The sequence below is a fragment of the Solea senegalensis genome, linkage group LG1, assembly GCF_019176455.1.
Source record: "Solea senegalensis isolate Sse05_10M linkage group LG1, IFAPA_SoseM_1, whole genome shotgun sequence".
Taxonomy (NCBI): Eukaryota; Metazoa; Chordata; class Actinopteri; order Pleuronectiformes; family Soleidae; genus Solea; species Solea senegalensis.
Genome location: NC_058021.1, coordinates 23,632,299 through 23,650,308, shown reverse-complemented (window position 1 = coordinate 23,650,308; position 18,010 = coordinate 23,632,299). Strand labels below are relative to the sequence as shown.

General features: G+C 42.9%; 1 protein-coding gene across 1 annotated transcript; it reads right to left on the bottom strand.

Annotated features, from left to right (window-relative positions):
• Window positions 1–1,622: 1,622 nt before the first annotated feature.
• Window positions 1,623–12,513, bottom strand: LOC122773855 (uncharacterized protein K02A2.6-like). The gene is given in 4 exon segments (XM_044032863.1): window positions 1,623–1,650; window positions 1,809–2,219; window positions 8,497–11,043; window positions 11,045–12,513. Coding segments are annotated over 4 exon segments (4,455 nt in total).
• Between the last annotated feature and the right edge of the window lie 5,497 nt (window positions 12,514–18,010).

The following is an 18,010-nucleotide window of genomic DNA, read 5'->3' as shown; positions in this document are numbered from 1 at the left end:
AAATGTTTCTTTATCACAAATCCTATATTTTATAAGGGGATTAATAAAAAAACTTAATTAATTCTTAAACTCTGGTTCTTCATCTGAGTCTGTAACACAGGTCGTGGTGCCCCAGCCGTTACGAGCTCATGATCATAGCATGTCCGGTCATTTAGGTATTCAGAAAACATAAATCTTTTTCTGGCCTGGTCTGAAATCAGATGTGACAAAATGTTGCCGTTCATGCCACACATGCCACGTTACTGGCAAACCAAATCAGGTTCTTCCTGTCGCTCCATTAAAGCCCATACTTGTTGTCAAAGAACCTTTTGAACAGGTTATTGTTGACTGTGTCGGCATATTACCAAAAACAAAGTCTGGAAATCAGCACATCCGCACAGTCAGTGTTGGGAAGATTTCTTTGCAAATGTAGCCCCGGTTGGAACAAGGGCCTTTCTGCATGGAGTTTGCATGTTCTCCCCGTGTGTGCGTGGGTTCTCTCCGGGTTCTCCGGCTTCCTCCCACAGTCCAAAAACATGCAATGTGGGGATTAGGTGAATTGGACACTCAAAATTGACCATAGGAGTGAGTGTGAGAGGCCCTGCGATGGACTGGCGAACTGTCCAGGGTGTACCCCGCCTATCGCCCGATGTAGCTGAGATTGGCACAGCACCCCCCGCGTCCCTCTGGTGAAGGATAAAGATTCAATTCAAGATTCAAGATTTCTTTATTGTCATACCAACACACATTAGACATGAGGTCAGAACGAAAATCAGTCTCTCCAGAACCCGGTCGGCCCAGCAATAAGAAGAATAATAAAATAAGAAATAAGAAATAAGAACCGACAGTTTAACTTAACAAATATAACTTAAAAGAGATCAAAACTTTAAACCTCTGGAGGTAAGGTGCTGTGCAAAAAAAGAATTGGTGCAAGGGTGTGTACGGTACTGGGGGCATGTGCAAAGTACAGTACGTTGGGGGTGGGGGCCGCAGGGCTATGGGGGTTACAGAGAGTTCAGGAGTCTGACAGCTCCAGGGAAGAAGCTGTTCCTCAGTCTCGTAGTTCTGCTCTTAATGCTCCGTAGCCTCCTGCCTGAGGGGAGGTGGGTGAACAGTGTGTGTGCCGGGTGAGTGGGATCTGTCATGATGCAGGTGGCCCTTTTCCTGCATCTGGAGGTGAAGATGTCCGTGATGGTGGGGAGGCTGCTGCCCACGGTTCTCTGTGCAGCTTTCACCACTCTCTGCAGAGCCTTCTTCTCTGCTGCAGAGCAGCTGCCGTGCCACACAGTGATGCAGGAGCACAGGACACTCTCCACTACACATCTGTAGAAGGTGATAAGGGCTGACCTTCCTAGTCCAGCGCGTCTCAGCCTCCTGAGGAAGTAGAGGCGCTGGTGTGCCTTCCGGACCAGGCTGGAAGTGTTGCTGCTCCAGGTGAGGTCGTCCTTGAGATGCACGCCCAGGTACCTGAAGCTGGAGACCACTTCCACCGCTGTTCCTCCGATGTGCAGGGGAGAATGGGGGGATGTCTGCTCCTCCTGAAGTCCACGATCATCTCCTTTGTTTTCTTTGTGTTGATGCAGAGGTTGTTTACCCTGCACCAACCCTCCAGGTGTTCCACTTCCCTCCTGCAGCTGGACTCATCATTGTTGCTGATGCGTCCAACCACTGCTGTGTCATCAGCAAACTTCACAAAGTGACAGCTCGGATGTATAGGTGAGCAGTCATGAGTGAGCAGGGTGAACAGAAGGGGGCTCAGCACGCAGCCCTGGGGGGAGCCAGTGCTGAGGGTGATGGAGGTGGAGGAGATGTCATGAATCCTCACTGACTGCGGCCTGTCTGTCAGGAAGTCCAGGACCCAGTTGCAGAGGGGGGGGCTCAGTCCAAGTGAAAGGAGTTTATGGATCAGGGTCTGTGGTATGATGGTGTTGAAAGCAGATGTGAAGTCGAGGAAGAGCAGGCGGACATATGAGTCTTTGCTCTCCAGGTGAGTGAGGGCTGTGTGGACCACAGAAGAGATGGTGTCCTCTGTGGATCTGTTGTTCCTGTATGCAAATTGGTGGGGGTCCACAGTGATGTCGATGCTGTCCTTGATGTGCATTCTGACCAGTTTCTCGAAGCACTTCATGACTATCGGGGTGAGAGCTACTGGCCGATAGTCATTCAGGCCTGTCACTGTGGAGCCTTTGGGGATGGGGATGATGGTGGCAGTCTTCAGACAGGTGGGAACAACTGACTGCCTGAGGGAGGTGTTGAAAAGCGGTAGATGATGACTGACTGACTAAACTTTATATTTATATTTAATTTGTGTGGTTTTATGTTTGCTGTTTAATTTGATCTGATAGTGCACTGTTGTTTGTGGTTTGATTATATCTGTGCTTTTAATTATTTTTACAATGCAATGTGGCCTTTGCTAGTCTGAGTAGTTTTATATTAAGATATTGAAACCGTACTGTTACCATGGCCCAAAAACCATGATGTATACAGACCCGTGGGAAAACTGTACCGTTGCACCCCTACCGCCCACCAGTCGACCTGCTGGACATATTTTTCATTTTACAGCTTAAGGTGATAACATTTTACAGGTCAACACGGTGGTTACATTTGGTGCACATTTACCTGTCGCTGCTGGGACCTCTTTTGTTTGCTTTATTACGTCCCGGAGGAAGTCTCTCCTAGAAGCCTATTCTCTTCTCTCAATTTGGCTATAATCACTGCAGCTACTTCAGCCATCCTTGGCGTTTGTGGAGCTACTTCATCTGCACGGTCTGCATTACACAAATTGTAGACATATTGTACACTACTTGATATGTAGAATCAGAGTGTTATTACAGTTTGGAAAAGTGCTCTATAAATAAAGTGTATGAATATTAGTATTATTAGAATTAAGAACTTTCATGCAAAGAAGCAGCACGATAAAAAACACACAAATCCACATTTCCTCAACTGTCTTGACACACACATACCGTGGTCACCACTGAAACCACATGTGAAAAACTTTGTGCTTTAAATCCACAGTGTTGTGCAGGTTGTGGTTAAAGTCATGGGATATGTGTGAAGACTTTTGAAAACTATGTTCAAGGTATGAAAAACAAACTACTGTTTGGTCCACATGAATTGCTGCTGTGCAGACTGTGGTTAGAGTTTTGCACATGTGACAAATGTAACATGTGTGTACAGTTCAGGAACAGAGTATCGAACAATTCCTATTAAATACACTTAACACTATTTACATTTTTTACATTTATACTTAGCTATTTAACTAGTAATAAACGTTAATAACGTGTGTGTATACCTTGCACTAACCTTTAACTCCTCTTTAGCCTTTTTAATGCTATTTCAGACAACCTCTACTGGAGTGCTAAATGTACAATATTTCTACCCAAACATGTTATTTATACTTTAGGAAAAACAACTTAATATAGGAATATATCAATAAAATAAAACAAAACAAAACATGATTAATTGTGCATACCACCAACCAACTATAATAACAGTGCTGTCAAGCGATGCAAAAAATTGTGAGATTAATTAATTATAATGAATCAAATGAATCTCTTTTTTAATCTCACCTAAATTGCTGAGAAAAGCCCTTACGATGATGTATTTTAACTTCTATTCATTATTAAAGCAGATCAAAAGATTGATATATAACCAAAAGTGGCTTTATAAAGTCATTTATTGTTTTAACAATAACTTGAACAGATACAGCCATTTACATTCTGCGCTGTTCTTTTGTCAAACTTCAAATAATTAGAAAATACAAATGAAATAAAACATCAGATAAAGTAGCCTGTTGGTCATACGCGGGGTACTCGCCTCCAGTTTAGTTTGGGGAAGAGCTTTGCTATGGCTCGCCAAATTGCTAATGTCTTCACTGCTAACATTAGCTGTGGCTGCACAAGTGGTAGACTAAACATGAGCTGCTGCAGTGGTAAGCTAACTCCTTCTATCACTTTACCTTTATTAAAGGTGCCGTCTGGGCGTTTTTGAAATGTAAATGTCCCGTTCATTGGGCCGCGAACTCTCACATGCTCCTCCTCAAGTTAGAAATCAAAAATTAGATTAATGCAATTAAAAAACATAACAAATATATGATCATTTGACACGCGATCATTTGACACCCCTAAATACAGAGAAATAAACAAAGGGCCGGGCCACACACTAGAGGTGACATATTGACACATGAATACTGTGTGTATTTCTAACTCACCTATAATGTATAAAGAACATTGCACTCAGTGAGAGCAGTGATGCTGTCCTTTGGATTGAATGATGGCCGACATGTCAGGAGAAAGTTTGGTGGTTGAGACACGAAGGACTTCACAGAGATGGCTATCAGTCATTCTGGTTCTCAGTCTGCTTTTGTTCTGATTTAACAGAGAAAACGTTTGTTGACATATGTATGTTGAGCCGAACAGGCTCATCATTCTTTTCGCGTGGCGTCTCATCAGAGGAAACTTGGCATAATCCAAACTCTGATAGAAGTCAGGGAGGGAGAGAAGCTGATGTTGACTCTTCAGAGAATCATCACATTGCATTTCAATCAGGTCGAACTGCAGACTCTCTTCCACCAGGAAGGGGGTCGAGAACTGCTTGATTTGTTTTTCAATGACAGAAAAATCTTGGAAACGCTGGTTGAATTCTGTCACGAGAGATGCAATCACAGACACATATTTCTCCTTTTTAGCAGAAAGCTCGGTCTTTGGAAAAGCAGACTTGATTTCAGACAGAAAAACACACTCAGAAGTGTGCAGCATTAAAGCTTCGTATTTCAACATTTGGGTACAAACAAGTACGTAATTGCTTCAAGTAAGCCAAACTATAAAGTGCTACTCATTAGTGTGATGTGCAAGTAAGTGCTTTTTTTTGTCGTCATCTCACCGAGAATCAAAAGCACACCATTGCATTACTTGTAAATCTATATTCTCCTTCATTGTTCCAAATATAAATTTGGGCTTCAATCCATGGATCCTGGAAATTTGAAGATTTCTCGGGCATTTTATAAGCCAGTAGTGCCTGAATAAGAGGATCTTTCACAATAGAAAGTTCTATGTCCTTCCACCTAGCAGTAAATGATGGAGTCCACAAATTCATTAAAGTTTTAATTTGAGCCGCATAATAATAGTCTTTGAAATGAGGTAGTGCCAATTTTTCTTTTAAAAGTTGTGGTGTTTTGAATTTGACCCTTGGCCTTTACCCTGCCAAATGAACCTAGAGATGATTTTATTCAGTTCTGAGAACCTTTTTTTTTTTAAACAAGTATTTATTAAAAATGTTCTTAATTTAACAGAAGGCAACAAAACACACACAAGGCACATCTACAAACAGGAAAATAAATAAATAAGATGAGTAATAATAATAATAATAATAATAATAATAGACATTTTACCATCAGCATAAAAAGGGGAATACAAAATAAATAAATAAGGAAAAAAAGAAAAAGAAAAAAAAAGTCAATCCAGTTTGTCATCAATCCAACAATCCACATCCATATTGTTTCTCTCAAGGAATCTATAAAAGATGTCCCTGTGAGGTGGCACGGGGTGTATCTGACTTCCATGAGGAAGCTATACATTGCTTGGCTTCCAAAAAGCAAATATTAAGTAGAGATCTTACTTTTTTAGAGGTGTTAAAGCCATCTGGGTAAAGGTTTAATAAACATAATTTAGCATTGATAAGCACATCCTCAGCAATGATTTGTTTTGCTAAATATAAGATTTTTCTCCAGAATGTAAGTATCTGTGGGCATTCCCACATACAGTGAAACAATGTCCCCTTTTGGTCTTTGCATTTGAGGCAGGTATCAGGTATGTTGGGATTAAAGTGGTGCAACTTAGATGGTGTTATATAAAGCCTACTTATCCATTTATATTGTAATAATTTGGAGTTTGTATTTATTGATTGCTTTTGAGCTAGAGAACATGCTTCTGGCCACTCCTCCTCTGTTAAGTTATCCTGCAGATCTGCCCTCCATGCTTTAGGTGTGTTTGGTGACTATTTTTTAGACTTGCTTTCAAAGAGCTTGTATAGTGAGGAAACTTGTCCTGGAGTGTAAAAATGTTAAAGTATAATCTTCCAAAGTGGATCTGAGGGGAATTGTCAAACTATTATTTTGTCTGGACAAGCTAAAGCTTCAAAGTTGCAAATATTTAAAGAAATGTTTTGCAGGAATCCCATACCTAGTTCTAAGTTCCTCAAATGAACTAAAAACCGAATTGTCATTGTAAAGGTCAGCTATTGTGGCTATTCCCTGAGCAGCCCAGGCTTTAAACCCTGGGTCTGCTCTACCAGGTTGGAAGTCATCATTGCCATAAATCGTAGTAAACTGAGATAAAGTTATATTTTCTCCCAGGTATGCCAACGAGTTATGCCAAACCTTTAAAGTATTCTTTAGAAAGGGATTTTTGGTCTTTTTAATTAGTTTAGTTTTGTTTGCAGAATGTATGTAAAGCCATAGAGGAATATCAATTGAGTGTGACTCTATGGAAACCCACGCTGGGGGATGACTCTTCTCAAAATAAAACATTCCTGCCCTAATTTGGGCAGCTTGGTAATAACACTCAAGATTAGGTACCTGTAAACCTCCCCTTTCGTATGTTAAGTATTGTAGGGAGAGCCTTAATCTGGGGCGTTTGTTGTTCCATATAAAGTTTGTAAAAAGCTTTTTAAGTAAGTGAAAAAACGAGGATGGAGGAGCTAAAGGAATACATTGAAAAAGATATAAAAACTTTGGTAAAATTGCCATCTTCAGAACATTTATGTGCCCAATCATGGAGATGGGTAGATTCGTCCACCTATTAATAAGGTGTGTAACCTTATCTGTCAAGGTGTTATAATTGCTTGGTACAATTCTGTAGGGGTAATATTGACACCTAAGTAAGAGAAACCTTCTTGTGAAACCAGAAAAGGAGTATGAATCAGAGGAGCTTGTCTCTTCTTTTCATCTAGGAAGAGTATTACTGATTTGGAGTAGTTTATTTTGTAACCTGCAAATGTACCAACATTTTCTGTAAGGTCAAGTATAGTGGGTAGAGTCTGCTTCAGATTGGAGCAAAGCAAAATAATATCGTCAGCAAACAAAGCTATGCGATGTTCAGCATTTCCTATTCTTATGCCTTTGTAAACAGTACTCTTACGGACTTCCATGGCCAATGGTTCAATTGCTAAGGTGAATAATAAGGGGGAGAGGGGGGCAGCCCTGTCTTGTTCCCCTGTATAATTTAAATGGTATAGATGATAACCCATTTGTTAATACTACAGCCTGGGGATCAGCATATAGAAGTTTAATCCAGCAGAGAAATTTCCCTTTAATGCCAAATCTTTGAAGAACCTCAAATAAGTAGTGCTATTCCACCTTGTCAAATGCCTTTTCGGCATCCAGTGACAGAATGGCAGTGTCATTACATCCAGAGTTTTCAAAAACGATGTTAAGCACTCTATGTATATTATGGAAGCCCTGTCGTCCAAGAATAAAGCTGTTCTTGTCAGGGTGTACCATTGATGGTAGGAGTGTTTCTAAACGTTTAGCTAGAACCTTACAAAGTATTTTAAGATCATTATTGAGAAGTGAGATTGGTCTTTAAGAGCCACATTGAGTGCAACTCTTTCCTGGTTTTAAAAACAAAGTCATTGCTGCCATATTTAGAGAGGGGGGTCGTGACCCATTATCCAGCGACTCATTAAACATTTCAAGTAGGGGTAATAATAATCTTCCTTGAAACTTTTTATAGATTTCAATGGGTATCCCATCTGGTCCAGGGGTCTTACCCCCTTACATACTACCAATGGCTGCAGACAGCTCTTCAGGAATTATATCAAAGTCTAGGTACGCCAGGGAATTCTCATCTGGAGGCATAATGTTTACAGAGTACAAAAATTCTTTTTGTTTTTGTAAAACTGAATCCGTATAATCCGTACTGTACAGATTTTGGTAGAACCCCAAAAAGGCTTCATTAATCTTCTCTGGGTCAGTAGTTTCAAGGCCATCATCTAGCTGTATAGAATTTATTGCTCTCTCAGTTTCAGACTGTTTAATTTGCCAGGCCAAGAGTCTGCTAGCTTTTTCCCCTTGGTCGTAATATGATTTGTGATATTGTCACTATATCAAAAATGAGGAAGCTGGTTTCTTCTCTGGAACCACTTTTATTATCAGCACAGGCACATACAACTAGTCATGGCGGAGGGCAGCTTCACACAGCTAGTCAAGTACAACAACACCCGGAACACACCCTCTCACCGCCCCCTACTGGCTCTGGGGGGTAGTGATATATTTAAGCTCACTTTACAACATCCCTCCCTTCTTAAATTTAAACTATTCCTTAGTTCACATTCACAACAATAATCACAAAAATCTGGTTCAAACAAAACCCAAAACAACAGTTGTGAAACTTGCAATTACTCTGATACAACCTTGAACATTCCTGTATAACATACCTGTTATTTCCACAAAGTACACCACCGTTAATCCTTTCCTCCCCCCCTTTCCTTTTTTTTTTTATATATATATCCACTCACTGAACAAAGTCCTTCATGTACGCTGGTGGTTTCCTGATCCTGTGAGAACGGAACAATGGTGTTGGAGTACCAGCAGGCGTACTGCTCACTTGCTCCTGCTCCGTTGTAGGCAAGACTCTGTCTCCTTCTTGCCCAGGACCTGTGTCTTGTCCTAGCATTTTTGGCAGTGGTGTGGGTGGCCCACACTCCTCCCCTGGCACCGGCTCTGGACTCAGAACTGACAGCTCCGACTCCTGTCTGCTGAACAGTTGATCCACGTGTCGTCTGACCAGCTTTCCATCTCCTAGCAACACAGTGTAGGAAACTGGTCCTGTAGTATCATGTATCAGCCCTGGTACCCATTTTGGTCCATATCCATAGTTCTTTGTGTAGATGGACTCTCCTGCCACAAAGTTGCGTTCTTTAGCATGTTTGTCGTGATATGCTTTCTGACTAGTTTGTTTTGCTTCCACCTTTTTTTTAAGATCTGGGTGTATGAGATCAAGTGTACATCTCAATTTTCTACCCATTAACATCTCAGCGGGTGACAGTCCAGTTGTTGACTGCGGAGTGATACGATAGCTAAACAGTGCCCTATTTAACTTTGTCTCCACTGTATCACCACTACTCTTTTTCATGAGCTCTTTGAAAGTTTGTACCGCTCGTTCAGCTAACCCGTTAGATGATGGGTGATACGGTGCTGATGTGACATGTGTTACTCCATTTCGTGTCATGAACTCTCTGGTTTGTTCACTGACAAAACACTGTGCATTATCTGAGACAATCATCTCTGGAATACCATGTGTGCTAAAACTGTTCCTAAGACAGTTTATTGTGGTTGCTGACGTAGATGAAGTTACTGGGTAGACATCTAACCATTTTGAATGAGCATCCACAATTACTAAGAACATTTTCCCCATGAAAGGCCCTGCATAGTCTATGTGTAGTCTTCTCCATGGCTTTTCCGGCCACTCCCAGGGGTGGAGAGGTGCACAGGCAGGTGCCTTTCTGTGTTCCTGACATGTGTGGCATGTCTTTACCTTTTTCTCAATGTCTATGTCCATATTGGGCCACCACATGTAGCCTCTGGCCAGTCCTTTCATGCGGCTCATGCCTGGGTGTGACTGATGTAATTGCTCCATCAGAGGAGATTGTCCTTTCTCCGGGATCACGATGCGAGCTCCCCACAACACACAGCCATCCTGTACACTGAGCTCATGTTGTCTCTGTCTGTAAGGCATATAGTTACTGTCCACATTATCAGGCCATCCTCTGAGAACATACTCACGGACTCTTGAGAGGATAGGATCCCTAGTTGTCCAGTACCGTAGCTGTTCTGATGTTGTCAGGGGGCTCTGTTCCCGGTCCAGCATCAGTACATGTTCCTCTGGTTCTGTCTCCTTGGGTTTCTCTGGCAGAGGGAGTCGACTGAGAGCATCAGCATTACCATGGTCTTTACCTGCCCTGTAAAATATGACATACTCATATGCTCTCAACAGCACAGCCCATCGCATTATTCTTTGCGACGCCATCTGTGGGACCGCTTTCATCTCGTTAAATAAACTTATCAATGGCTTATGATCTGTACAAATCACAAACTTTCTACCATACAGATACTTATGAAAATACTGCACTCCAAAAATGACTGCTAATCCCTCTTTATCAATTTGGGAATAGTTCTTCTCAGCAGCGGTGAGTGTGCGTGAGGCAAACCCTATAGGTTTCTCATCACCATCTGTCATACGGTGAGCTAGTACCGCTCCAACTCCATATGGAGAGGCATCACAGGAAAGTATCAGTTCTTTCTTCTCATCATAATGCACTAACACACTGCTTGATTGTAAGAGCTCTTTTGACTCTTTGAAAGCTTTTTCTTGTTCTTGCCCCCATACCCATATTTCATCTTTTCGGAGTAACTTATGCATAGGTGCTAGTACATTAGACAAGTTAGGCAGAAACTTATTATAAAAGTTCAACAGTCCCAAATAAGATTTAAGCTCAGTCACTGATGTAGGTGCGGGAGCCTCCTGCACTGCTTTCACCTTGGCTGGCAGTGGGTGCAACCCTGTCTTGTCCACTTTGTGTCCCAAAAATGTCACTTCAGTCTCCATGAACTGACACTTACTCCTTTTTAAGCGTAGTCCAGCATTTTGGAGTCGTTGCAGCACTTGATCCAATGTCTGTAGATGATCTTTGTCATTCTTTCCAGTCAGAATGATGTCATCAAGGTATACAGCCACATTCTCGATTCCTTGTAGCACACCCTCCATCGTGCGCTGGAATATAGCTGGGCTGGAGCTCACACCAAAGGGTAGTCTTGTGTATGTGAAAAGTCCCTTGTGTGTATTCACTGTGACGTATCTTCTTGAATCTTCATCTAATACTATCTGTTGATATGCATGGCTCATGTCTAACTTGGTGTATTTCTCCCCCCCAGTAAGACAAGCTATCATATCCTCCATTCTAGGAATGGGGTACTGCTCAATGGGTGACACTTTGTTCACCGTTATCTTATAGTCCCCACAAATTCTGACTCTGGAGTCTGGTTTTAGAACTGGTACTATGGGCCCAGTCTGAGAATTTCACTGGTTCAATGATTTTCTCCTCTAAAAGCCTCTCTAGTTCTTGCTCTACTTTCTTTTTCATCGCGAAAGGAACAGACCTTGGCTTGTAGAAGCAGGGCTTCGCATCACTAGCTACATGTATCTTTGCTGCAAAGCCTTTCAACGTCCCTAGCTCATCTTTAAATACTGTGTCATGTCTCAAAAGTACTTCTTGTAATAGTTCTTCTCGGTCTTCTACCTTATGTACAGTTTTCCAATCCATCTTGAGAGCTTTCATCCACCCTCGCCCCAGTAAACTGGTCCCTGAACCTTTGACGACCACTACTGCTAACATCTTAGCACTGCCTTCATGTTCCACTTTGACCTTTGCTGCTCCTAACACTGGTACTACATGACCACCATATGTTTTCAGTTTTATCTTGCACTGGAGCAACCTTGGTTTTTTACCACTACGGAATAACCTGTAAAATGCCATCTCTGACATTATTGTATAGCCACAGCCTGTGTCTACTTCATAGGTTACATCCTGTCCATTTACTGTCAACACTTGTCTTATTGGTTCTTCTCTGGGAATGACTATTTCTTCCTGCATGTTGTGTATGGTAACTCTGCTATCTTTGATGTGGTACATAGTGAAAACTTCCTCCTTATCACTATCCTCCCCTTCCTCCTGCATGAAATTAGCCCTTTTGTTAAATTTTCCTGTCACCCCTTGTGTCTGCATAGTCTTCCCTTTCCCCATGTCCTTCATTCTGCAAGCCCTTTTTATGTGTCCCACTTTCCCGCAGTTATGACACTTTTCTTTGGCAAACCTGCAGTTCATTGCCAAGTGGTTGTCTCCCTTGCATCTGTAGCATGTCCTCACATCCTGCGGCGTCCTGGCGTGGACATCATTCACCTTGTGCACCGACCCCGATGCTCGGTTCCATTTTGCCTGTTCTCTGGCTCCCTGCAAATCCACCATGTCTCTGTTCGCCGCCTCCATTGCCTGCGCCACCTTCAATGCCTTGTCAAAGGTTAACTTGTCTTCCGACAGCAGCTTCCGCTGTATGCCGTCATCATTTATGCCGCAAACGAGCCGGTCCCTCAACATCACCGTCAGCGTATCTCTGAAATTACAGTCCTGCGCGAGCTTTCTCAGCTCCGCCACATAGTCACTAACACTTTCCTCTGGTTTCCTGTTCCTTGTATTAAATTTCCACCTCTGCATTATCTCGCTGGTCTTCGGGTGAAAATGATTTTTTAACAACTCCACCAGATCCTCATAGGAGCGCTCTCCTGGCTTATCCGGGCTTAGCAGGTTCCTCATCAGGGCATAGGTCTGTGATCCCACGCAGCTCAGTAGCACAGCTCTTCGCCGTTCCGCCTCCTTTATATCATTTGCGACAAAAAAATGGTCCAAAACCTCACAGTACTCTTCCCACGTCTGCGAATTGCTGTCAAACGGCGCCACCGCGCCCACCATTGCCGCCATTCTTCTACACTAGCTCGTCTTAGCTAGCAAAACACGACAGGACCATCAACGACTTCGCTTACTTGCCCCGCAGCAGACCGGCGCTTGACTTCTCGGTGCTTTTATCCTCGTCGCCATATGTGATATTGTCACTATATCAAAAATGAGGAAGCTGGTTTCTTCTCTGGAACCACTTTTATTATCAGCACAGGCACATACAACTAGTCATGGCGGAGGGCAGCTTCACACAGCTAGTCAAGTACAACAACACCCGGAACACACCCTCTCACCGCCCCCTACTGGCTCTGGGGGGTAGTGATATATTTAAGCTCACTTTACAACATGATTGTTTAGATTTCAGCCAGCTTTTAGTTGCTTTATTTATTGACAAAACATTATATCTTGCTCTAAGTTCAGTAAGCGATTTCATTGTTTGTTGGGAAGGATTTTTAAAATGCTCAGTTTCCATTTCTTTTATCCTCTTTTCTAACTCATCCATTTCTAACCTCCAAATGTTATGTTTTGAACTAGTGAAACTTATCATTTGACCTCTCAAAAAGGCTTTGAATGCTTCCCAACGTATAGCAGCTGAAGTTTGAGTCGTGTTGTTTTTAAAATAGTCTTCAATTTGTGCCCAAATAAACTCCACAAAATCTGGGTCCCTGAGCCAAAAAGACTGGACACGCCACCTTTTGGTGTAATTTAGGCGTTGCATTAAATTCAAACTTAATGAAACTGAGGCATGATCTGAAATTATGATACTGTCATACCAGCTTTTGGAAACCATAGAAGCCAAAGAAGCAGAGACCAGAAAATAATCTATTCTGGAGAATGTTTGGCAGGTGGCTGAATAACACGAAAAAGTTAACTGGTTAGGATGATCTCTCCTCCATACATCAAATAGATTGAACTCTTTAATGTATTGCAACAGTTCTTTCCTAGTCTGCGTATGACAGGAATCTACCCCAGTAGATCTGTCTACCTTGGGCTGTAGAACACAATTGAAATCCCCACCAATGATAAAATAGCCAGGTAAGTCAGCAAGAGTTAAAAAAAAGATTTCTGAAAAAAGAAGGGTTGTCCTCATTTGGTCCATATACATTTACAAGGTTTAACCTCACTGAAAAGATTTCACATTGGACAACAAGGTATCTCCCAAACCTGTCTTCAATGACATTATGTATTAGGGTGGCCACCCCACGGGAGTGGGAGCTGAAGGATGCTGAGAAAACTCGCCCTGGCCATCTTCTCCTGATTTTAATTATGTCTTCAGGTGTTAAATGTGTCTCCTGAAGAAAGACAATCTTAGCTTTAAGATGTTTGATCCTTGTCATTACTTGCTTCAGCTTGATAAATTTGTTTAATCCTCTCACGTTCCAAGAGGTAAAATGAAGTTCAGATGACATGTCATACTACTGCGTGATTTTGGGACAGGATTAAGTATGAAATAAAAAGGAAAAACATTAAGGAGAAACGAAAATATGTGCCTATGAACAAGAACAAGAACATAACAAAGCGTATTTCCCCAAATGAAATACACACATCCCTCCCCTGTTAAACACTTCCAATAGGCCCATAAACGGAGCCTAGCTACGGTGCTGCGCTGGTCCACCCATATAACCATGACGAGGAACAACATGCTTAGCGACCATGACAGCTCCACGCAAAAACATTTTAAAACAACATAGCAGTCGGATAAATATATATGTATTTGCAATACCGGACACTGAAAGTCTATAAACAGTACAGGAACAAGTATGTATGTGTCCTTACGCCATCCTATCGCTGCTCCGAGTCCGAAGCTGATTCACTTGCCTCTGGGTGAGTCGGATGTTTGGACTTCAACTGTTGCACAAAAGCCTCCGCTTGTGGTGCCACGTCGAAGATGTGCCGCTTTCCCTTGAACGTCACAAGCAGTTTGGCAGGGTGAATTATTCCGTAGCGCAGCTCGCTGATAGAGAGTGAAGCCAATTCCCTCTTTGCTGAATCAAACAACTTTCTGTGCTTGAGTAGGTCAGCAGAGATAAAACATGACATGACATTCTTGTGGTCGACAGATATATTCCCTTTGCGTCTGGCAGCGGTCATTACTTGCACCTTGTCTGCATAATTTAGGAACTTCATCACCACCACTCTGGGTCGCGAATTGGCAGGCTGAACACTTTCCTTGTTCAGTCTGCCAACTCAATGTGCCCTCTCGATTAGCAGTGGCCCGGGAAAGTTGTATCCACAGAGTGTTTTGGGGATCCACTTTTCCAAAAAAGCACACACATCCACTCCTTCAGCTGACTCGGGAAGACCCACCAGGCGGAGATTAGAGCGGCGCGCTCGGTTTTCCAAATCGTCCACTTTTAGCGCTAGCTCCTCCATAGCTGCTTTCAAAGTGGTGGTGTACGATTTCAGAGTAGCAACACCTTCCTCATTGTTGTCTTCAGCTTCTGACCTTCGGCCCGCCATAGCCTTCAAATCACCTCGCACTTCCTGAATAGCACCCAGTATCCCCTCAAATCTCGACACAAAGTCATCTTTCATTGTCTGAATCGCGGCCAGAACTGGCCCGGGGTTGTCTGGTTCGTCATTGCTAGCAGCGGAGCTAGCTAGCGTGGTCGAATTTGAGTCGTCTTGCGATTTAGTTGAAGATTTCAGCGGTTTCGCTCGCGAAAGGGAGCTTTCTGTCACACGTCTGCCTAGCAGTGCGCCATAACCGGAAGTCCCAAGCAACATGTATCTGCAAGATCAAACTGCTGCAGCAATGTTGGTGGTGAGGGAGAGATGGTCGTCAAGTGTCACACCCAGGTTCCTTTGCGGTATGAGAATGAGGTACCACAGAGTTGTCGAGGGTGATGGTCAGGTCTGTGGTGGTTGCTCTTGCAGAGATTGAGTTTCAGGTGATGGTCAGACATCCACTGAGAGATGTCGGTCAGACAAGCGGAGATCCGTTCTGCTACATGTGTGTCGGAGCTGGGAAAAGAGAGCATGAGTTGGGTGTCATCGGCGTAGCTGTGATAGGAAAAACCATGAGAGTGAATAACAGAACCAAGAGAGTCGGTGTACAGAGAGAAGAGGAGAGGGCCCTGGACAGAACCCTGAGGGACCCCAGTAGCTAGAGGACAGGATTCTGACACAGATCCTCTCCAGGTTACTCTGTATGTTCAGTTTTGAAGATAGGATGAGAGTAGGATAAGTGCAGAGCCTGAGACACCTAGTTACTGAAGGGAGGAAGTAAGGATCTGGTGGTTAACTGTGTCAAACGCTGCAGAAAGGTCCAAGAGGATGAGGAGAGAGGCAGCCCTGGCACTGTGGAGTTGCAGTCCTGATGAGCAGATCTTTACTGGATGGTGTTGAAGTGGTGGTAGCCACTGAAGTAGGATTCCTTGGCCACTAAAATGAGCACACGCCATGCATTTGATGGGCTTTGCTCTTTGAGTGGCACAATAAGTCCAATGAATGACACTGCTCCCCCTCTGAACCCTTTATTAGCAGGGAGGGGGAGGGTTAAAGTTATTCACTCAACAGCACAAGCCATATAGACACCTGTTACATGTCATGAGCGTGGTTGTCTGGCATAGATAGTTCTACCGGTGCTCGATTCACTTCATGGAAGAAGTTCAGACATGTAAAATGGGAATAAAAACAAAATCCAATGATATGCAAACCATTTAACCTATATTCAATTTAATACACAAAGACATGAGATTTGTGTTCAAACTGATTTTTTGCAAATAACGTTGAATTTGATGCATGCAACAGATTGTACAAGTTCAAACAGGAGCAACAAAAAACTGGTAAAGTTGAGGAATACTTAAACACCTGTTGGAAACATTCCACTGGTGAAGTAGAAACAGGCGAGTGTCATGAGTGGGTATAAAAGGAGCATCAGTCATTCACAAGCAAGGATGGGACGAGGTTCACCACTTTGTGAATAGAACGTTAGCAAAAAGCCCAACAGTTGAAGAAGATGTTAATGTACAGTTACAAAGGATTTCAGAAAGACAATATCAAGACACTGACAAGATGGTTCAGAGAGGACTCAGACGCAGAGGCCTTTTAATGGTCTTTATTGGCAGTCGTTAGCAAAACACAAGACAGATCCTCTTACTGAGGGAAAACAAAAGCGAGGCTATGAAAAACGATAGCAAATGGGGAACACAGCTCTCTTCAAAAGAAACGCCGCGGAACTATGAACGGGGGAACAAAAAAATCACTCCGAAGAGGAAACCAACTCAGACTATGGTTATCACCTAAAACTCAAAACAGAAAACTCCCCAATCGGAAGAAAACAAAGCTCTAAACACTTCAAAACGATAACTCAAAAGCACAATCCTATTGATTGGCGATCTTTAACTAACCGAGAACGAGGTCAAAAACACAACGCAATCTAAATGATGGGATCTAATAAATCTAATAAATAAAAATTAACTCACAATCCAAGTGGTTGGAGTTCCTAAAAAGGTGTGCTGTGAAAATGTACAAACAGAAATCTCTCCCAAGGAGGAAAACAAAAGGGCTATAAATCTTAACTAAGGTATCAGCTGAAAGGCTATGATAAGAAAACTTACAAATAAAAGCGTCGCTCACTAAGAGGATCGAAAACTTGTGGAATCTGTGGCTGTGACGAGGAGCTCTGGTGATCAGGCATGGACGAAAACACACTGGAACAAGGAAACAGAGAGTTTTTAAAGGTTCACATGGCTTAATTGTCAGCAGGTGTGTATAATCAGGACCGGCAGGCCGGCGGAGGAGGGGGCGGGGCAGACTGCCGGAGTGACAGACACATTCTGCACACGTTACAACAGTGTGGCCTTGTAGTAACAGAGCATGGGTTTGTCTGCAGCCCAGACCTGTCTCCCATTAAAAATGTGTGGCACATCATGAAGCACAAAATAAGACAACAGATGCTCTGGACTGTTGAGCAACTGAAGTCGTAGAATTCCACTGACAAACACCGCTCCTCCGCTCCCTTCACTGTCTTCCTGTAGCTGCTCGCATCCGCTTCAAGACTCTAGTGCTTGCGTTCCATGCTACAAACGGATCCGGTCCAGCCTACATCCAGGACATGATCAAAACCTACACCCCAGCCCGCCCACTCCACTCCACGCATCGGCAAACCGCTCGCTGTCCCCCTCACTGAGAGGATCGCAGAGGCATTCACAGAACTCAAGACTGTTCACTGCCCTCGCTCCCAAATCGTGGAACGAGCTCCCCATCGATATCCGGACAGCTGAAACCCTCCACATCTTCCGCCGCCGACTAAAAACACATTTCTTCCGACTCTACCTCGACTAAGACGACAAAGAAAAAAAACAAGAAAAAAAACAAAAAAAAACTTGTACATCGCACTTATGACTAGCACTTCATAGTTTGTTCTACTTGAAGCTCTTACTTACTTCTAGCTCTTATTTGTACCCAAATGTTTAAATGCACTTATTGTAAGTCGCTTTGGATAAAAGCGTCTGCTAAATGACATGTGATGTAATGTAATGTAATGTAACAAACTTCAGCAGTCATCGTCCTCAGT